Raw genomic sequence first — 22,868 nt, 5'->3', positions numbered from 1 at the left:
CTCTTCCGTTGCTCCGCCTCTCCCTGGGTAGAGCTACTTCCGGCTCGCCTGCTGATTTTTTTGTGAGGACCTGCCTGTTTTTCATTGACTCGCCACAACAGGCAGGGTTTCTTTTTTGCTGCGCCGCAATAATCGGGGGCACCGCTCATGATAGGCCAAGCTCTCTAGACAGGCTGGATGGGTCTTTGTGCCTTTTTGATTTGCCAATGCCCACGACGGGTGGAGCTTCCATCTGCCGTCTTTGGGTTGGCTGTCATCTTGGTTTTCTCACGAATCACCGCATCCGTCAAGTCTTCTTGATGCATGATTTCGTGCTGCCAACTATGCCACTTATAAAGTGGCCAAAAGCGGTAGCCGTGGTCGAGCTGCTGCTCCATAACGCCCTGGCACTTTACAGGAAAATCGTGTCCCAGGCATTACCTTTACAGTACATACATATACATAGCTAAAACATTATGCATTATTACACATTACATCCTTAAAACTATATGACATAGTTCACACTTGAGATATCACAATACATGTACAAAAACACTACGCAATTATTGTCTTCAGGGGCAGGAACACGACAGTCACTGGCCACACCCTTACACAGCAGTTTTGACACAATCAGAGTTTTTAGCTGTAGCATGTAGCAGAGCTCAGAAAGCTAGCCTTGCAAACACCAGGTTCTCCATGTACATTGTATATTGACAGTGAGCTGCTTATCAGAGGAGAGGGCGTGGTAGGACCAGAGCTCTTGTGTACAGTGGTCGAGGCAGTAATAATCTCCTGCTGATAAAACACTCATTGTATTGAAACAGCAGACAGCCTAATAAGTGACATATCCCTGAAATCAGTGTCTCAGCCCCTACCTCATACTGTCCTCAGATTACATAGAAAAAAACCTGCTGACAGATTCCCTTTAAAAAACTCAGCAAGTTCACCTGAGTGTAAAAGATGTATTGTGCACATACTCTGAGGATGTATTCACAGAGGGGTTTTTTTTAGCAGGTGGGCACCACCATACCCTGTCCTCCCACTCCGACGTTTGCATGTTAAATGCTGCTGTCAGATGTACATCACAAATCATAGGTCGCCCCCTTTTTGGTGCGGGCTGCGGCGCTGAGCCTGCACCTTTTCAGGCACATGACAGCTGGTTTCATCAGCTGATATGTGCCCCTAACAGCAGCTGATGGAATCGCGATCCACCCGCAGCTATTAACATGTTAAATGCCACTGTCAAACTCTGACAGCATTTAACATGATCGCACCGGAAGCGCATCATTAGCTCTGCCCATCGGCGCCCGTGTCACATGATAGCGGGTCGCTGATGTGCTGGCATGACAACCTGGGGTCTGCAGGAGACCCCTTCGGTTGTCATTGCTGGGATGCTATGAGTGCCGCCCAGCTGTCAGTGCTCATAGCAAGTGTGCACTTTTGTAGTGCTGTGTGTAGCACAGGCGATCGGATGATTGCTGCTTCTAGTCTCCCATGGAGACTATTGAAGCATGTGAAGTAAAAAAAAAGTTTTTAAAAATATTAAAAAAAAATTAAAAATATAAAAGTTCAAAGCACCCCATTTTTGCCCCATTCAAAATAAATAATAAAAAAAATCAAATATACACATATTTGGTATTGCCGAGTTCAGAATCGCCTGATCTATCAATATATGAAAATAATTAATCTGATCAGTAAACGGCGTAATGAGAAAAAACAAAACTCAAAACACCAGAATTAATTTTTTTTGGTCGCCGCAACATTGCAATAACGGGCGATTAAAAGATCATATCTACCCCAAAATGGTATCAATAAAAGCGTCATCTCGGAGCACAAAAACAAAAAATGAGGCCTAATCCAGCCCCAGATCCCAAAAAATAGAGGCACTACACGTCTTGGAAAATGGTGACTTTTTTTTTGCAAACTTTGGATTTTTTTTTACCACTTAAATAAAAAAGAACCAATGTTTGGTATCTGTGAACTTGTAATGACCTGAGGAATCATAATAGCAGGTCAGTTTTAGCATTTACTGAACATGGTAAAAAAAACAAACAACAAAAAACAATTGTGGAATTGCACTTTTTTTTGCAATTTCCCCACACTTTGAATTTTTTTTACCATTTTCCAGTACATTATATGGTAAAACTAATGATGTTGTTCAAAAGTACAACTCGTCCCACAAAAAACAAGCCCTCACATGGCCATACTGACGGAAAAATAAAAAGTTATGGCTCTGGGAAGAAGGGGAGCAAAAAACGGAAACACCCAAGGTGGTGGAAGGGTTAAAAAAAATTATCCACAGAAATTACAGCAATCGCCAACGAAAAATGTTGCCAAAATGTGAACAAAAACGCTTCAGGATAGAAAACAAGGTGGCTTTGGACATTTTTGACTGCTGGACAGAAAACAGTATGTGAACACCCCCTGAATGTGCACTGGAGGAGTGTGCTGGGCCGAGCACTTTCTGGAGGTCATTACTCCACTACTGCTGAGAATGGGGAGCAGTAACACTGGAGCCAATGTACGGGTTCTCCATTCTCCATTCTCCCTGCAGGACAAGGCTCTCAGTCTCCGCAGGCGCCACATTATTACCCCCACTCCTCATATCTCAAGCAGCTCTTCCTACAACTCTCACCTCTTGCAGTACCGCTATTAGCCAGCAGATGGCGACTGACCGCAGGAATTCACCTACGTGGAACTCACCTGTCCTGCTCGGGAGCTCCGGGAGGGGAGGGGCCACTTCTCCTGGATGACGTCAGCCTAGTCATGGCGGAGAATCAGCAAATGCAAGAAGAACCAAAGGCTTCTCCCGAGTCCCCCAGTGACACCGTCCTGATGAACCCGCAGGCAGAAGGTGAGGGCAAGTACGGACGTGTACACCTGGGCGCGCTCCTGTACACGGACCATAGGGGCTGTCACCTGTGCTCGTGTGATACATGTCATCATGGGGTCAGTAACCACCGTGTCATTCTCTGGGCTGCTCGCTCCTAGTACACACACTGTATGGGAATAGAGAGGCTTGTACTGTGTGTGCCTTCTGTATGCTACTGCATGTACTATGTATTACACAGGTATTATATATGCATGACCTACTGGTGGCACACCTGATCTGATCCAATGGTGGCACATCTCATCTGGTTATGGTGGCACACCTGATCTGATCCAATGGTGGCACATCTCATCTGATTATGGTGGCACACCTGATCTGATCCAATGGTGGCACATCTCATCTGATTATGGTGGCACACCTGATCTAATCCAATGGTGGCACACCTGATCCAATGGTGGCACATTTCATCTGATTATGGTGGCACACCTGATCTAATCCAATGGTGGCACATCTCATCTGATTAGGCTGGCACACCTGATCTGATCCAATGGTTGCACATCTCATCTGATTATGATGGCACACCTGATCTGACTCAATGGTTGCACATCTCATCTGATTATGGTGGCACACCTGATCTGATCCAATGGTGGCACACATGACCTACTGGTGGCACACCTGATCCAATGGTGGCACATCTCATCTGATTAGGCTGGCACACCTGATCTGACTCAATGGTTGCACATCTCATCTGATTATGGTGGCACACCTGATCTGATCCAATGGTTGCACATCTCATCTGGTTATGATGGCACACTTGATCTGATCCAATGGTGGCACATCTCATCTGATTATGGTGGCACACCTGATCTGATCCAATGGTGGCACACATGACCTACTGGTGGCACACCTGATCCAATGGTGGCACATCTCATCTGATTAGGCTGGCACACCTGATCTGACTCAATGGTTGCACATCTCATCTGATTATGATGGCACACCTGATCTGACTCAATGGTTGCACATCTCATCTGGTTATGATGGCACACCTGATCTGATCCAATGGTGGCACATCTCATCTGATTATGGTGGCACACCTGATCTGATCCAATCCAATGGTGGCACACATGACCTACTGGTGGCACACCTGATCCAATGGTGGCACATCTCATCTGATTAGGCTGGCACACCTGATCTGACTCAATGGTTGCACATCTCATCTGGTTATGATGGCACACCTGATCCAACGGTGGCACACCTGATCTGATGATGAATGCACATGTGATCTACTGATTGTATATTTGATCTACTAATGGCACACTGCTGACAGCACATCTGATCCTACTGATGGCACGTCTACATAATTGCTGCTTCTAAATGAAGCAAATATTCTAATTATGACTTCATCTATATGAGGTAAACAAGAATTTGCAAAACAGTGAATACATGACAATGTAAAGATGGCAGGACCTGGTATATGAGATGAATGGGATTATATTGTGCCACACTATACACACACACTACATGGTATGTGGCACAGATGACATTGGTGCACATTTAGATCAGGTAGTAATTGAATTAATCCAAAAGACTAAATAATTGCCTTTCCCCTCTCGGGGATCTATTGCTGCCTATTGCCCTTCAGTAGATGGCTGCCTGTCATGGCTGACAGCCACTGCCCTTCTCCTGAATGCATAGCTGCGGAGCCTTGGTGGGAAATTGGATTTCCAGTTAACTGTTTGTGCCTACTCACCAATGGGTAATGGTGAGAGTTCACGGGGTGTCACTGAGCCGTGAGCAAATAGAGTGCACACTAAGCAGAATGTGACAGTATGCGCCTCTGTCAAAATAATAGGACAAGTGACCTCACTTGACTTATGACAATTGCAAAATGTCATATTTTTTTTCTATTTCCACACATATATATCCGATATATACTGTTTGGAAAAAAAGGCATATAGAGCTGATCTAGGAATATGTATATCACCCATACCCTGCTGTGTATTGTTTGTGTGCAGTCCATCCAGATATTACTCGCCTTCAGCGGGTGGATTAGCTTTGCTCAGGCACTCGCCTATTTGTTTACACGTAACTATGACCAGTTGGAGTTACACAAAAAAATACTACCTGCTGTACTTTAAATGAATCTGTCAGTAGGATCTACCCTCCTAAGAGGTCTATATGGGCATGTAGGTCATAAGAAGCTGAATAAAATGATATCTTGATATCTGTGATCTGATGTCTTATTCCACAGAAATCCATGTTTTTTTTATATGTTCATGAGCAATTAAGATCCATGGCCCAGATACAGATCTCTGAGAATCTGCCTCCAGAGCTTATTTTTAATGAATGGAGCCATTACCAGTGTGAGACGTGTAACTAACACAGAACAGCAGAACTGAACTTCGTCTTCTTACAGACACATTTGCTGCAGCTCTCACAGCTCTGCTGTATTGTAATAATATTATAACCCTGTCTACCTGTGAGCTGGAAGCTGAGAGGAACCTGCAGATGTGTCAGGTATAATCACACACAGCTCTGCAGTGAGATCAGGACAGCAGCCATTACACATCACACTGGTAACTCCACCTTCATGTAAAACAAGCTGGAGGCAGATTCTCAGAGATCTATGTCTGGCCCATAGCCCTGAACAGCTCATTTATATATGAAAGAAACATGGATATTTCTAGAATAAAGACATCATATCACAGATAGCAAGGTATCATTTTATTCAGCTTCCTTTGACTGACATGTCCATATAGATGGCTTAGGAGAGAAAATCCTACTGATAGATTCCCATTAATAAGGTCTTTTAAGATATGGTGCAAGAGTGGAGAACAAAAATGCCGCACTCTGATGGTCTTGCCAATTCTGCAGCAATGACAACTTACACTTCCATCATTCTTATGACTGCTGTGGCCAGGTACTGTGCCCTGCCGACCATGCAGCCATCATAGATGATGTCAGTGATAAGCTACAGTGGACACATGAATGATGGATGTGAAGTCACTGCTGATGGACCCACTGAGACTGCAGGAGCTGCAGAGTTAATATATTCATATTTATATATTTTCATGGGCTGAATCACTCCATTTTTCTGAACCAAAGCTCCAAGTCTCCTGCATAGAGTGATTTAAATGAGGACGCACCACTTATGCAGTCACCACTGGAGGGAGCTTAGAAGCTGCGTACCAGAGCATACATTGGACTCAATAATAACAAGACAGTTTGCAGTGAGCTCACATGCTCTCTTGTGGTGCCTGCAGCCAGTCTGCCTGTTATTCTTTAAAGATGACATTTCACTAAATATATCACGTTGAACTAGGCACAAGATGTAATAGTGGCAGCAGTGCGAAATAAAATGTTGTTATTTTTTTTGCCTCTCCATTGCGGAGATATTAGCAAAGTGTTAGGCATCTAATGAATTTTTTTTAAGTACAAGTGGATGTTATTAGTCAATTTTCACTGGGAGCATGTACATCCCCTCCCTGTTTGATGTGGACTACTCGTAAGCATTACAGAAGAATAAAAACACAACCCCACACTAGCTTAGGTTTCTCCGTATGAGATGTAAGGATACAGCATTGATCACCTGGTCTAACCTTCTGCATGATTAAAAGGCACAGATGACTAACACCTTTCAGATAAGGTCCCCGTGTGGGGAGGGGTAGCACAGCTGAGTTTAGCTGTGTTACATTGCAAACACTTCTAATAGCTCTCTTCCTCTCATAGCGCAGACACCTCTGCTGTACTGCCCTTCCCCCCACACTGCCTATCCAGTGATGTATTGGTAACTACATTTATGTCTGTTGTGTCCACAGCAACTTGTAATCGCTCTACAGTGAGATCATAGAAGAGTGTCATTAAATCTCACACAGGAGTAGCTCAGAACAGACTGCTCCTGTATGAGATGTAATGACAGAGTGATCTCACTGCAGAGCGAGTACAAGTTGCTTGAGCACAGCAGACATTAGTGTGATTGCATCTCATACACTGAGAAACCTGCTCTAAGCTACTGTGGGGACGTGTTCTTTCTCCAGTGTGTTGCTGCCTGCTTATGATTGGTCAGTATCATACAGGGAGAAGAAGTACAAGCCCACTTGGACTTATAGAAGCACTCCTATGTAAATTTTTTCTTATTAAATGTGTGTGTATGTGCAGATAGTGTGAGTGTATTAATATATTCACCTATGGCCGCTCTCTCCAATGTGCAATGCCATTCTGCTCCGCTTCTCAGTGACGTCACCCCTCTGTGACTTGGAGGGTCTGTAATGCACTGTGCGTGACCCTGAAGTGGCTTTTACAATGTAAGTCTATGGAGCGTCAGAATGAGGCCCCATAGGCTTTCTTTGTAAAAGAGACTTCTGGCTCATGCATAGAGTATATGGTGAGCCAGCTAGTCGCAGTTGCTTTGTCATCATTCAGAAGAATAGCGGAATGGCAATGTACACCGGAGAGCAGCGGTAGGTAAGTATATTAATGCACTCGCACTACAATACTTACACGCTATAGACACACATTTAATAAAAAAAAAGTACATGGGAATGCTTATTTAGCAAAAGTTATCTCAATAGATGCCAAGTACAGTACTTTGATTGCTAATATCTCTGCAACAAAGAGGCAAAATAAAAAAAAATAAAAGAAGTTTTATTCAGCTTTGCAGACACTATTACACCGTCCAGTTCAACATGGAAAAATTAATTGTGAGAAAATCAGGAGATTCACAGGAGCATTATTAAATTTGTTGCCACGTAGCCCTCCATATTCAAGAGCTCTGTATAACCTCGCCCCACCACTGATTGGCAGCTTTCTGCCAATGCATAGTGCACAGAGAAAGCAGCCAATCAGTGGTGTGGGAGGAATTATACATAGCGCAGCATTGAGAGAACAGGTAGATCTGCAGGAGATAAAACAGTGATTTTATTAAAACTGCAGCAAGCAGCCTAGTAAGGGACTCATTGCTGGAACTAGGGTCTCTGCCCCCACAATCCCAGAAACCTTTGATAAAATTCCCTTTAAATCTGCAAAGTTATGGAATTTACAGCTCTGTCAGAAAATGAAAGCTTCCATTACTGTATCGCTATATAAGGAAATTAATCTGCACTGAATTTTGTAGTCAAGAACGACATGATAATAAAGCCTGCAAATTAACTTTAAACTGTCCATAGATACTAGAAAAATATCATGAATAATGACTTTGAAGGCTTCCCTCATTTATCAGACATTAGTTGGCTGTGTTGATCTATCATTTTAACTGTTTTAGGCTTGTAAGATTCTTTATTATGTAATTTCTAAGGAAATGGGCTATTTGGAGTATATTTTCTAATTTTGCTGCAAATGGCCATGTAGTATTGGTGGAAGTGCAGTTGGACTACAAATCCGTTATCAATCTGTCAGTCAATTAATAATTCACTAATTACTCACAGTACAGTCAGTGGCCATCTGCTTTTCATTTTGAGACGCATTTTCAAGTGTTGGACAAGCGAACTATGGCCACTGTCCATAGCATTACATTTTTTATTAATAATCTACAACTTATTTATCTTTTTGCCCATTTTAGACTGGGTATTTACTTATTTTTTAATTTTACTTGTTAAGCGCCATAAACGCTTACTTGCACATGAACGAATCATATATTTCCTATCGGTGTCGGACTGGGATGCCAAGGGCCCACCAGTAACATTGACTTTGCACTATTCACCTGCATGCAAATATTACACTACCCTCGTTCACAAATTTACCTATGCTTCCAAATAATAATAAACTGGACAGTTTGGTAAATGAATGATTATTTGCTGCATTTTTCGGTACCTAGTGAATTATGCCACGTACTGCCCATACAGTGGGGTTGGGGGCCCATTTCTGCACAGGGGCCCATCGGGGGATTCCGCTGTTCCCCTATGGGTCAGTCCGAGCCTGTTTCCTATTAATAGGACAGGTGCATGATACGTGCCAATGACAAGTCATGACGTCACTAGCTCCGATCATCACCCAATACTGAAGTGAACGGACTAGATTACACCTTTAATGTTTTCCCAAAAGGGATCTTGCTAACCTTGTATTTATCTCACCAATATAATTTCTTACCATAAGCATTCATTGAGACTGTCACAGTAATCAGTGTGCTCTAGTTTAAAAGCTCTTTTATGTGGACAGATGGGACTGAACCCATATTTGTAAGAATGATCATTCCCAATCATTGGACCATGTAAAAAGGCAACAATCGGCTGATGATTGAGTCAATCGCCAGCTAGTCAGCCGATTACATCTTTGTCGCCTAAAATATCATCATTATCGGCAGCACATTCTTGTGTAAACGGTGGATATGCTGAAACCCATAATGTTCCATACAGTTGTGTGTAAAAAGGGCCTTTAAATGAAGACCAATTGTCTTGTCATATTGTTGACTGGTCCTCGCTATGGGCTGAAGTTTGGTTTTTTAAAAGGACCTTTAAAGCCCCCGTTCACTTAAGATAATTGTTGGCCACCAGCTATCTCTACTGACTCGCCCATTCATGGGGGCTCTTATTCTGCGAAACTCCCCTGTGTTCACTAGGAGAGCAGCTGACAGACTTCTCTAGCGGCTTATCTTTAAGATAACAAAAGGAGCGATAGTCCAAAATTGGAAATGTCAAATGGTTAACTTGCCCGACAATCATCTATGTGCAGTCTCCATACACAAGGACCATAAGTTTATTCAATCACATTGGAGCAGTTTAAAACTATGAGATAAATATGTCCCTAGCTCCTCAAAGGCTAAGACTCGTAGCCAAATCATGGTTACAAAGGCTGAAAAAAGACCTAGGTCCATCAAGTTCACCCTCCGAATAAGTCAATAATGGCTGGATTGGCCTACAGTTTAGTGTGTGTGTGTGTGTGGGGATCTTTTGTCTCATTGAGCAGCTTAGCCTCATAGCTCATGCACATTGCTGTATTTGGGATCCTTGTGACATGAATCACTAATTTTGTGCCTTCTATGTAGGCGCCAGTTGAGGTTGGTCTAAGCAGAGCTACTCATAGAATGGACCATTTGGCGCTGGTTAGAGAAACAGTCTTGGATATTTTATGGAATAATGTTGTCTTGTTTTACATTGCAAGAGTTTAGGCTCGAATATACAGTAGGCATCCTGATTACGTTATGGTCACCAGGTTAGGTTTTTTGTGTGCTTCCTAGAAATTCTGCTTTTTCTGAAGTACACGCAAAGGCTTGTAATGTGTCACGAAGATGAATATTCAGGTTACTGAGAGCACCATAATCTCTATACTGGCTGTAATTGGAGATTTTATCAGAAAGGTGTGGTTCCAGCCAAGTGTTTGTCTCAGTCATCTGTGTCTGTAGGGGGCGGGGGTGCTGAACTGCCCTGGCATCTTTCAAAGACAGGGCGGATCTGGGTGTGTCGCAACGACGTGGAGATTTAGCACTGACCCCTCCTAATTCTCCTCTTGTCTGCAGGATGTAAACACGTGAAGCCTGTATTTGTTTTCTCCCAACTTTCCGTTTACTAGGAGTATCTAAGTCTTGTTTGCCTGGGGATAAAATCTTGAGATGCAAATCCAGCCCCACAGTTGTGCTCATCACCCATTATTATCGGGATAATTGTGGGATAGCAGACAGTCTGTAGACAGCTACAAGGATTTATAGATATGAGACTTTCCTGTCTCATGTCTTAAAGTGGTGCCTATCACACAGTTGTCGCATTTTTACTAATTATAAGGCTACATTCACATGGACGTATTATCGGTTCGAGTGCTGACCTGACACGGACAGTACGAAGATCTCCGTGATTCAATAAAACTGTTCAGATGACAGTTCTTTAAAAATCTGTATTTCGGATGTGACTCACTTATTCAAGTCTACGGGTGCACCTAGAATCGGATCCCACATAATCTGTATTTCATGCTATTTTCGCGGATTCACTGTCATCGTTAACCTAGGATACTGTTTTTGAGCTTGTCAATTTTATTAATTGATGATTTCTAAAAAAACAAATAAAATGACATACAGATGAAAAATCGGGTGTTGGACTATTTTTTTTATATATATATATATATATATATATATATATATATATATATATATATATATATATATATATAGTTTGAATTTAACCTTTAAAAGAAGCATTTTAGGTAGTTTTCCAGTAGACTTCATCATTGGGGCAATCTATTTCTGCCAGTTATGGTTTTCACTTTCAGCATGTAGAGAAAATCAACTTTAGACTAAGAAAAATAAAACAATTCTATAATTTGTTCAGAACACTCTGTATCCATGATTTTGATTATTAAAGAGAGTTTGTTTTCACGAAACCTCACGCACCACCTTTGCCGGTATCATGATTGATGGCATCAGCACTGACCGATATCGTTATGCTCTGCACTGAAATCCACCATATGCATGAACAATAAGTTCCCAACTGTGGGCATCGAACTCCTCAAATTATTGTGCAGGTACAATGGATAGATTCTGGTGACGACAGCGAGGGCACCTGTCCGGATTAGGACTGCCCAATGGGCGCTTGTGACCTAATTTGCATACATATTAAAATGTCTTTTTCTTAGCAGCGGTACATCAATCAGAAACCTTGAAGGTGTGTTTTCACATGTTAAGTGGACTACCTGGTTATTAGTTTTATAGGGAGAAATCTGCTGACGGACTCTCTCTAATCTCGGCGAGAGCACTCTGAAACTGCTTTTGTTTTCAGTCGGGATTAATGAAACCTCACATTCAGAGCACATAATCCTGGCTGCCTTTTCATTAACTGTGTCGCCGCATGGGGCTTCCGTAATGCTTGGAGGAACAGCTCAGTAATATGTTATGTGCTGGTGTACGCCTTTTTTCTCATGGAACTCGTGAGTTGAATTCACTGTGTCATGTCGGGTACAAAATTGGTCCACAGCATCGGTGTTATGTAAGGGGTCCATGTGAACATTAAATTACTGTTTATCAATAATCCATATTGGCCAATAATCATTGTGATCGCTTGGAAAAATGATCATAACTGTTATTGGACCTACAATTGATTTTTTTTATGAGGAAAGACTAGTGGGAATAGCTGCTCCGGAAGCACAGATCCCACTTAACGAAAAAAACAAAACAATGGTTGTCAGCCCTTCTTGTGTAAGGGTTATGTATGGCAAGGCTCAGTCCCAGTGTAAATCCAAGAATAGATAAATCTATTCAAACAGATGAAGCTACTGCGGCACCAGTCCCTGTATCAACCATTCAAGTCAAGCAGCCCTTTAGGAAAATAATAGCCGCAATGTGCCTGTATATGATGCTGGTTCCACAAATGCAATAATATGAACGTTGCCAAGAATACAGGAAAAGATAGAACTCTCCACAGGCTGTCGGTCTTAAAGTCCTTTAATCCAGGTCATGAATACATGTGAGCGGTGGGCACGGGGGATGCGGGGGTGAAGAAGGACGACGGCTGTTTCGCGCTGTGAATCAACTATTAGACCCGTAGAAGCACAATTCACAGCGCGAAACGGCTGTCGTCCTTCTTCACCCTCGCATCCCCCGTGCCCACCGCTCACATGTATTCATGACCTGGATTAAAGGACTTTAAGACCGACAGCCTATGGTGAGTGCTATTTTTTCCTGTATTTGTGCCAAGAATAGATAAGCCTAATATACAAAAAAAATATTTTCCAACTGTATTTTCTTATAAAACATGGGCCATTGACAACACCAGAGTTTCACCACGTTCCGCGTTTCAAGCCAATATTGACCTTAGTCTTAGCGTTTCATAAACCCACTTAACCTGAATGCATTAAATAGCAAAGCGATTACTACAGTGTTCTGTGAGTGTAAAGTTTTAATAGTCTGGATTTTTTTCCTTTTATAATGAACTTTTAGGTTAATTTTACGTTAAATTGGGCAAATGGATAAAATGGCTGAACCACCAGATTTTGGCTGGATCACCTATTTTATACACTGGTCAAAAAAATAAAGGGAACACTCAAATAACACATCCTAGATCTGAATGAATGAAATATTCTCATTGAATACTTTGTTCTGTACAAAGTTGAATGTGCTGACAACAAAATCAGACAAAAATCATCAATGGAAATCAAATTTATTAACCAATGGAGGCCTGGATTTGGAGTCACCCCCAAAATTTAAGTGGAAAAACACACTACAGGCTGATTCAACTTTGATGTAATGTCCTTAAAACAAGTCAAAATGAGGCTCAGTATTGTGTGTGGCCTCCATGTGCCTGTATGACCTCCCTACAACGCCTGGGTATGCTCCTGATGCGGTTGCGGATGGTCTCCTGTGGGAACTCCTCCCAGACCTGGACCAAATCATCTGCCAACTCCTGGACAGTCTGTGGTGCAATGTGATGTTGGTGGATGGAGCGAGACATGATGTCCCAGATGTGCTCAATGGGATTCAGGTCTGGGGAAAGTGCGGGCCAGTCCATAGCTTCAATGCCTTCATCTTGCAGGAACTGCTGACACACCCCAGCCACATGAGGTCTGGCATTGTCCTGCATTAGGAGGAACCCAGGGCCAACCGCACCAGCTTGTGGTCTCACAAGGGGTCTGAGGATCTCATCTCGGCACCTAATGGAGGTCAGGCTACCTCTGGCGAGCACATGGAGGGCTGTGCGGCCCTCCAAAGAAATGCCAAACCGGTCATTCTGAAGGATGTTCCAGGCTTCAGATCGCTCCCCACAGCGTCTCCAGATTCTGTCACGTCTGTCACGTGCTTAGTGTGAACCTGCTTTCATCTGTGAACAACACAGGGCGCCAGTGGCGACTTTGCCAATCCTGGTGTTCTGTGGCAAATGCCAAGCGTCTGCACAGTTTTGGGCTGTGAGCACAACTCCCATCTGTGGACATCGGGCCCTCATACCACCCTCATGGAGTCGGTTTCTAACTGTTTGTGCAGACACATGCACATTTGTGGCCTGCTGAAGGTCATTTTGCAGGGCTCTGGCAGTGCTCCTCCTGTTCCTCCTTGCACAAAGGCAGAGGTAGCGGTCCTGCTGCTGGGTTGTTGCCCTCCTACTGCCCCCTCCACATCTCCTGGTGTACTGGCCTGTCTCATGGTAGCGCCTCCAGCCTCTGGATACTACGCTGACAGACACAGCAAACCTTCTTGCCACAGCTCGCATTGATGTGCCATCCTGGATGAGCTACACTACCTGAGAAACTTCTGTGGGTTGTAGAGTCCGTCTCATGCTACCATGAGTGTGAAAGCACAACCAACATTCAGAAGTGACCAAAACATCAGCCAGAAAGCATTGGTACTGAGATGTGGTCTGTGGTCCCCACCTGCAGAACCACTCCTTTATTGAAGGTGTCTTGATAATTGCCAATAATTTCCATCTATTGTCTATTCCATTAGCACAACAGCATGTGAAATTGATTGTCAATCAGTGTTGCTTCCTAAGTGGACAGTTTGATTTCACAGAAGTTTGATGTACTTGGAGTTATATTCTGTTGTTTAAGTGTTCCCTTTATTTTTTTGAGCAGTGTATGTCTGAGGGATGTCTCGCTAAGATGGTAGATGGAGGAGAAAAAAGAGTGATTGGGCATGTTGGATTCCATCTTTTGTTCACAGAAGATAAGGCGCCGCCTGCTTATTACAATTTCTTCATCAAAATAAAGATGCAAGCTCAAATGTGCATGTCCAGGATGGGCCAATAGAGGACGGATACTTCCAAATTAATGGGTAATCCTCAGCAAAATCTGTATGTGTTATATGCAGACTTCACCGTTTCTTGAAAGAGGTGAAATCTGTAGTGAAAATAAGGAGCAAGTCTGATTCTGAGCATGGTGAGAATCTAAAAGGGTCGTTCTCTACTGGTGAACCCCTTTTTAAATGCCCCATATAACATAATTAAATAAGTTACCTCCCAGACCGACGCCAATCCTGCAATGTCGGTGCTCCCGTTGTTATGTCACATGACCGCTGCAGCCTTCATACTTCCGTCAGATGGAATTATTATTGCGTCTCCCTGAACTTGAGCACTGCAGCCAAACGGCACCCGTTGATTGACTGCAGAGGTCACTTGACCCCTGGAAATCACAGCTTTGACCTCACAGGAGCGGCTTTGGTCTGGGAGGTAAGTATGTTGTGTTTTTGTTTTATTTTTTATATGTGGGGCACTTTAGTTGCCAATAGTGAATAACTCCTTTAATTGCAGTATGCTTAAATTTCCATGCAAAAGTCTATAGCATGTGGAAGAAATGCGTAAAATCTCATTCATTTGTCTGCTACTATAAGCCACTCCATATTTTACCTGCAAAAATCTGCATATAAAATTGGCAGCAATTCTGTCTCTTCATCATATACCCTTAGGCTAGGTTCACATAGGGGATTTTGAAGCTGATTCACTTCAAAATGCATGTAAAAATAAAACTGTGTGAGCGTACCTTTGGGTGAATTAACACGTTCCAAATTTCTGCAACTGTCTCATTAGTCGGAAGCAACCCTTTACGGATGGATGGAAATTTCAGTTTCAAGAATTTCTGCTAAAAAATCTGCAGCATGTAATTTACACTTGGGGTATGTGCACACGACCTCTTATAGAACACGGCCCCACTATCAGTATTTGGTCAGTATTTCTCAGGAGTGGGAGCCAAAACCAGGAGTGGGTGATAAATGCAGAATTGGTGACTTGTTTCTATTATACCTTTTCTCTGATTGTTCCTCACCTGGTTTTGGCTCCCACTCCTCAGAAAAAAAATACTGACCGGATACTGTAGGGGGGCCGTGGCCTTAGAGTTCTTCCTGCAAAAGACTTTTCAGGAAAATGTTAGTGGTGTTTTTCCTGAAGTGACTTTCTTGACATCTTTGTGGAGACCTTACTGCCAGCAGGTGTTGTTGTTTTTTTCCATTTTTCTTACTGCACGAATTAATAATGAATGGAAGCTGCCTGTAGAACGGACAGGTTACTTCTTTTTGAAGCTTTGGAAGTCTGTAGCAGTTAAATAAGATGGAACATATGCGCAGCAAGTCGTTTTTACATTGTTGTGCATATGTTTGGTTTTTTTTTGTTAGCGCTGTTTCAAGCAAGTTCCAAATCCGCTCAAAAAAGCTGCCGGGCCGTGGGCATACTTGCTAGAAAAAAACACTTTGATTTTCACTGCAAATTATGCACTGCCTGTCAATATGATGGACACCCAACATAACCCTTACCTATGTCTGAGGGTTTTTAAGCGCATGGTGTTGGTAATGCTCAGTTTATATTCAGTGGCCGTTTTATGGATTTACAAAATCACTTAATTTTGCAGGTAAACTGCTGTTTCTCCTGCAAAATGGCTGCTGCAATTTTCGGCCACTGCAGGTGAACGCAGCCTAATAAGACCAAGATTATCCACAGATGCGGAGCTGAAGTGAGAAAAGTCTTCATGCTTACTTCTGCAGCTGATTAGTGCCCGGGATCAAGCTGTTAGGTCCTGCTGGGAGAAAGCACTGAGAGCAGCTTTAGATTTCCAAGCCAGGTATATGCTATTTGCATTAGTTGCACACAAAATACCAGTATATTGATTAAAAAAAAAACCTGTTGCTTTCATGCCATTGATGGCCGTTCCCATACACATTACATTCATTGGTCCTTTGAGTTGCCTCCTGCTTATTTTTTTTATGAACTGTAAAACACGATGGAACCAATTTATCAAAGCTTTTATGTCACAAAAGTTGTGTAAAAGCTTTGAAAATTCCCCAGTTTTTTGCACAACGCGGAGTTAAGCAAAAAATCGTAGATTTTTGGCGTTTTCGCACCAAAAAGCATTATCCACAGCTCGTCTAACTCCTGACAAACTGTGGTGTTCTTATGCCAGAAATCTTACTTCAGGCAGAGACTAGAGTATGATTTCTGCCACGGAGCATGGAAGCATGCCCCACTCATCAGGCGCTCCATGCGCGCCTCTTAATGAATCGGGAGCATCTGACTCCAATACACCCCCAAGTCAAGACCAACGAGAAATACACGGATCTTGATGAATCGGGGTCTATTCTGTTCAGCCGTTCCTGGATAGTGGAATGGCATCTCGAGAGAAGAGAAATGTTATGACTGGGCTCCTATAACAAAACAGAAAATTGAAAAGTTTGCAGTGTAGAATTATTCCTTGATACATGTCTGTTCTGTATTGGAAAGTCAGGCCGTGCAGTCATTTTAATAGAGAGTGCTGCTTTAGATGCTGTATAAAATCTGTTTACTACTATAATTAAATGGGTGACTCATAAATAGGGAAGTAGCCGGCCAGAACTACCAAGTTCTCCTCCCATTTCTTCCCACACACAAGGGCAAGGATTTATTTATAGTCAGTGTTGGCTGCAAATGGAGTGGGTGGTGATGATCCAAAGTATTCTCATCTTCTTAAGACATTTAGTAATCCCATTTGCATTATTTATCTTTCTGATAATTAGGGACTGGGTTAAAGGTATGACTGGCTAAGGACACAATCTCTTTTCTCCTAATGCAATGGTTGTTTCAGGTCCATGAAAGCTTTTCATGCATACTTCAACATTTTGCTTGGTTGCTAGTTGACCTCGATTACGCAATTTTGCTTACTCCAGTGGTGCCTGTATCCTACTAAGATGTATATAGAAGATTGGGAATAGGCTTTCTGTAGTGAAGAAGATGATTTCTGATCACTATTACAGTATGGCGTTACAGGGGTTTTAAAAAAAAAATAATCTAACTCCTTAAAATGCAAGAATACTGAACAGATGTCTGGCTCTCGATCAATCTTTTACCACTGGCCTTCTTTTCTCCCTTTAGTCCTCGTTGATTACCTGGCATAATATAACTAGAACTGAAATATGATAACGCCATATTGCCCTTTTGGATCATGAGGTCACTCTCTGCTGCCACAGCTTGTTTGGGGCCAGCTTGGAACCTAGCTTTAGGGCCATGTGATTACATCTAATGCCTTAGTCACAGGACCTCAGGCGAGAGAGTCTCAGTGGGCCCCTTTTTTATTTATTTATTTTACTCGCTTATATAGCCCCATTGATTCCACAGCGCCTTACAGACATCTTCAGTGTCCCCATTGGGGCTCACAATCTAAATTCCCTATCCGTATGTCTTTGGAGTGTGGGAGGAAAGCGGAGTACCTGGAGGAAACCTACGCAAACACAGGGAGAACATACAAACTCCTTGCAGATGTTGTCCTTGGTAGGATTTGAACCCAGGACTTCAGCGCTGCAAGTCTGCAGTGCTAACCACTGAGCCAATGTGCCCGTTTAACACATACCACGATTCATGATGCAAAGATACGGCAGAGAAATATAGGTATAGTACAAGGCCAAAGATTGCACTTACTTCCTCCATTACATGAGTGATTGTAAATTCTACAGTAGCTCAGAAATCGGCGAATCCTCGCAGCGCACGGTCCATGACCTGGCGGAGTCAAAAGTGCATTGTGACTGCTCAGAGCAGAGTACGCGCAGTGGTGATGTCATCTCGCCGTCTGCCCTGAGACGTCACACAGTCAGAAGACGCAGAAGATGCCAGAGCTATGGAGGAACAGAGAAAGGTAAGCATTGCAAGTAGTTTAAAGCACTGTTTGTCCCCGATGGCAATTGGGCCCACATGCTTGCTTAGGGCCCCAGCCCTTGCCCGGGTGGTGACGCCGGCCCTGCTTAGCTATATATTGATACAAGATATGTTCATACATCACATTACAAAATCCATAGAAAACAAAGAACCAAAGAAAGAAGACGAACCATTCATAACAAATTCAAAAGATATGGATTTAGTGGCATTTCTAAGGATAAAGCCATTCAAAGTTAAGCTTTAGACTTACTTAATTAAAGAGGACAAGTTAGCACCCCTGACTTCTGTTTCAGTAATTACTTCCATTATAAAGCACCACTCCAGTGTTTTTTGTTGTTTTTTTCCACTGGAGTGGTGCTTCTGATGTAAGGTCTCTAACCCTACTCTTATACTAACCTGCTGCCTTTTTCACCTTCTATCAACTCTGTCTCCAGCAATTTGTGACCTGCCAAATCGCTCCAGTGTCTACAGTTGCCTCGTTCTGGCTCTCATAGACTTGCATTGAGAGCTTGTGACGTAACTTCTGACTTCCGGACAATAAGAATTTGCGTTCACAAGATGGCGCCGCAGGACCGGAGTGGCGCCCAAAACAAAAAAGTGAAGACACTGGAGGGTGAGTATAAGACCGGAGACAGGGACTTTATATTACAAAAAACACTCCAAAAAAATTGCTGGAGTTGTGCTTTAAGAAATATTAGCTCTTGAGCATATTCCCTCTGTTATTCGTCTTTGAAATTTATGAATACAGATGACACTAGGAGGTGTGTTCTCTATATGACCTGACAACTTCACCACTGATGGGACAGGGTCAGACCGCATTGGGGCACACCCCTAACTGATGCACTCATTTATATCAGTGTATTTATAAATTTGTAGGAGTAATAACAGAGAAACAGCACATTGCAGAGTTTTAAGAAAAGATGGTCTATAAAGTCATATTGAGTTTACCCTGTACAATGGTTAAAATATAACATTTCCTCTGTTTGGCAGATTAGGGACTACTTTAAAGGAATCTCACCTCAGAAGCTACTTTAAGGGAATCTATCAGTAGGATTAACCCTTCTAAGCCGTCTATATGGGCATGTAGGTCATAGGAAGCTGAATAAAATGATACCTTTATATCTGCGATCCAATGTCTTAATCCAGAGTAATCCACAATTTTCTTAATATGTAAATGAGCTGTTAAGATCTATGGGCCGGGCACTGATCTCTAAGAATCTCCCTCCAGAGATTTTTACATGAAAGGGGACGTTGCCAGTGTGAGACATGTAATGACTGACAGTCTGATCTCCTGATCTAACTGCAGAGCTGAATGTGATTGCAACTAACAGTACAGCAGAGCTGACTAGGTCTCTATACAAAACACATTTGCATCGGCAGTTGTCCTCTCATAGTGCTTCAGCTTCTATCTTACTGGCAGCCAGTGTGGGGGGAGGGGAGTACAGCAGAGCTGAGAGGACAACTTCAGATATGTTTGTAATGAGACAAAGCTAAGCACTGCTGTACTGTGTTAGTTATAATCACACACAGTTCTGCAGTGAGATCAAGACAGCAGACTGTCAGACATTACATGTCTCAGACTGTTATCCCCCTTTCATTTAAAATAAGATCAGGGTCTTGCCCATAACCCTGAACAGCTCATTTACATCTAAGAAAAACATTGCTTTCTCTGGGATAAGACATCGGATCAGAGATATCAAGATATCATTTTATTCAGCTTCCTATGACCTGCATGCCCATATAGACGGCTAAAGAGGGTTGATCCTACTGATAAATTTCCTTTAAGTCTTCAATATTCGGTCCTGTCAGCCTTCAATTTTTCAGAGATTTCTAAAGGAATTAATCTACTGCCCCTATGAAGGTAAATAGTTACCTGCAACTACTACACCTCAGAATAATAAAACCCTGACCCACAATATTCCATATTTGCAGTCAGGAGAGTTTAACACCGTTTATGGCTCTACGTGAGCTGTGGTGCTTTTGTTTTTCTATTCATTGTGGGAACAAAGCATGGCATCTCCAGTTTCTGAATGTGTATTAGGTATCTAGGTTTAATGCTTTTATTTCTTATGCCACTGCTAATCATAGGTTTGTTTCCAGGGCAAAACATCATGCCAGAAAAGGCAGATAAAATAATCACCAGATTGAAAGCTTCGTTTTTGTGACTTTTGAAAGCTAGATGTCTTCATTTTATAAAAAAATAAAATACTGATCTGATGCAAATGGTATATTTGCTTCCTTTTAACTTATTTATTGCATTGGTTTGCATCCATTGGGGAAAATAAGTTTTATTTATTTTTTTTTAATATAGGAAGGAGTGTCAGGAGATCATGTGACTTGTTTTTTTGGGGGAAAAAATACTTCAAAACAGACAAATGAATTAATAAATGCTTATGTTATCCATAGACTTCAGTGTTTTAAAAATGGATCCGTTCTTTTATTCAATTTTTTTTTAAAGGATTAAAAAGCACAGCAGACTGCAGTGTTTGCATCTTGGAGGGTGTGGGGGAGAAAGGATCAAAATGGATATGTGCACAAACGTATATTAAATGGCTCATTTGACATATGTTTTTCCTTTTGTATTCTGTATAAATACAAATGTGTCCGTTTAATTTTTTATGATATAAACGGCTATGCCAAGAATACCACAAAAACTTGGTGTGAAACAGGTCCAGGACTATTCACAACATGACGCATTTTGAGAGATTCAGTCACTGGATCACTTCATGATCTTTGTCCGTTTCATTTTATAGAATTTCCTTAGGTCAGAAATATTGGCCCTGTATTATGAATCATTAATACTAGTATGTTAATTACAAACTAATTAGTATCATTTAGAGCCCCAAATTACACATACCTGTTAGTCTCCCAATAGACAAGGATGACACCAGTCTGTACATTCTGCTAAATGTAGGGGCGTAACAATCATTGTCATGACGCGCCCCCTGGGCCGTGAGGTACTTGGTGCCGGGCCGGTCGTTGCTAGGGGAGATGTCACAGTAGCGGTGACCCGGTCCGTGACCCAGGGCGGTCAGTAAAAAGGGGAATTTTATAGGGGATTTTATAGTTTTATGTATATAGTTTGTGACGCCACCTGTGGTATGCGGCTATATGGGACCGCCGCTGCGGTGCAGATCCTCTGGAGCTGATGATGACGCAGCAGAGTTGGTTCAGCTCTCCACAGGCAGAGCTTAGCTCCAGGGCAAGGAATGGTGATGCTGGGCGTTGTAGTGCAAGGGTGATGGCGCAGCAGCCATAACGGACAGAGGCAGTGGGGTGCAGTCTTCAGGGTTTTTACTCACAGTTGTTGCAATCCAAGTTACAGGTACCGGTGTAACTTCCCTTGTCGTGCTGCGCTTACTCAGGGAGGGGTTCAGCCAACCCTCAGGTATATCCGGAGTGCTTAGCGGGACCCCCTTCTGTGTGTTCTCTCTCTGGCCTTCTCCCTGCACCTCACACCTAGTGTCCTAATTCGGTAACCGCGGGCCTTGTCGGGCGACGTCTGTTCCGTCCCCTGGGTCCTCTATGGCTACCTTCTTTGTGAGACTGATATGGACTGTTGGCTGCAGGACTTGAAATACTGCAGCCTCCGGTTTCTAGTTGAGATATAAAGTACTCTGCTAGTTGAGGGACCGGTCCCCTTTGTGCGGCCTGACCCCTCCACCTCCTGGTAGATTCGGGCGTACGGGTGGCCTTCAGCACTGCCCGTACCCCTGGGGTCCCTTCCTAGTTCCTGGAGCCCTTCTTCTGCTCCTCTCCTTCTCAGTCTTGGGCCTCTCTGGCTAGGCCCTCCTCCTGAGCAGAGCTCCTTCTGAGCTCCTGCTCCCACCACTCCTCCTCTGACTGGACTCAAACTGAACTCCACTGAACTTCCTCTATCAAGATGGCTCCCCTTTTTATACCCCTACTGCAGTGCTCCCTTAAACTACTTCCTCCACCCACACCCACTACATGGTTCCACCCTTCAGCTAGGGACCAGGGACTGTTCTCTCCCTTAGGAGCAATCTCGCCCTGCCCCCACTGAAGTGGAATGTGTTGGATGCAGGTGTTGGGGTCCCGGGCAGCACTCTATCCTTACCTGAGAGTGAGATACCACACCTCTGGGTGAGATGCAGTACCTCTGTGTCGACCGAACCCTCAGGGGCGCCACGGTCACAGAGGGTGCAACCGGACCCTTGTGGGAAGGAGGGGGCCTGACGACACTGGCGCCTGATTCAGCTGAAATGTATTGCAGAGTGGAGACCGGCCAGCTCCCTGCACTGAAATAAACGCCACCGACCAGTCAGAGGCCGGCAGCTGACGTCGGCGTGTCCATCATGAGTGGCGCATGGTAAAGATGTTGTGTGCCCTGCTGGGGAAGCCAAAGTCAGCTGCCAGCTCCCGCACCAGCTATAGAAGAGGACACCGCACGTCATGGAAGCGGAGGAAGGTAAGAAGAATTGTTTTTTTGTTTTTTTTATTAATGTGTTTGAGAAGAATGGGAATCAATGTTACTGGAAGGGGCCCAGTATAGGGGAAATTATTATAGGAAGGGGCACATCATT

The 22,868-nt window shown here is 43.1% G+C and overlaps 1 protein-coding gene and 1 long non-coding RNA gene across 2 annotated transcripts in view; one reads left to right on the top strand and one right to left on the bottom strand.

Moving 5' to 3' along the window:
• LOC141257135 (uncharacterized) overlaps positions 1–2,914 on the bottom strand; it is a 65,161-nt gene extending 62,247 nt beyond the window's left edge. The window contains exon 1 of the long non-coding RNA XR_012318028.1: positions 2,683–2,914. This is a non-coding gene — a long non-coding RNA (uncharacterized lncRNA). The remainder of the gene's footprint in view (positions 1–2,682) is intronic.
• MAP7 (microtubule associated protein 7) overlaps positions 2,675–22,868 on the top strand; it is a 163,068-nt gene continuing 142,874 nt past the window's right edge. Inside the window, exon 1 of the mRNA XM_073671305.1 lies at positions 2,675–2,833. Within this exon, the coding sequence (XP_073527406.1) occupies positions 2,746–2,833 (88 nt within the window). The 5' untranslated portion in view covers positions 2,675–2,745. The remainder of the gene's footprint in view (positions 2,834–22,868) is intronic.

Source organism: Phyllobates terribilis, unplaced genomic scaffold (genome assembly GCF_046119375.1).
Source record: "Phyllobates terribilis strain yellow unplaced genomic scaffold, ASM4611937v1 Scaffold_3__8_contigs__length_932513732, whole genome shotgun sequence".
NCBI lineage: Eukaryota > Metazoa > Chordata > Amphibia > Anura > Dendrobatidae > Phyllobates > Phyllobates terribilis.
Note: the sequence above shows the minus strand (reverse complement) of the source record. Positions and strands in the feature narration are given on the sequence as shown.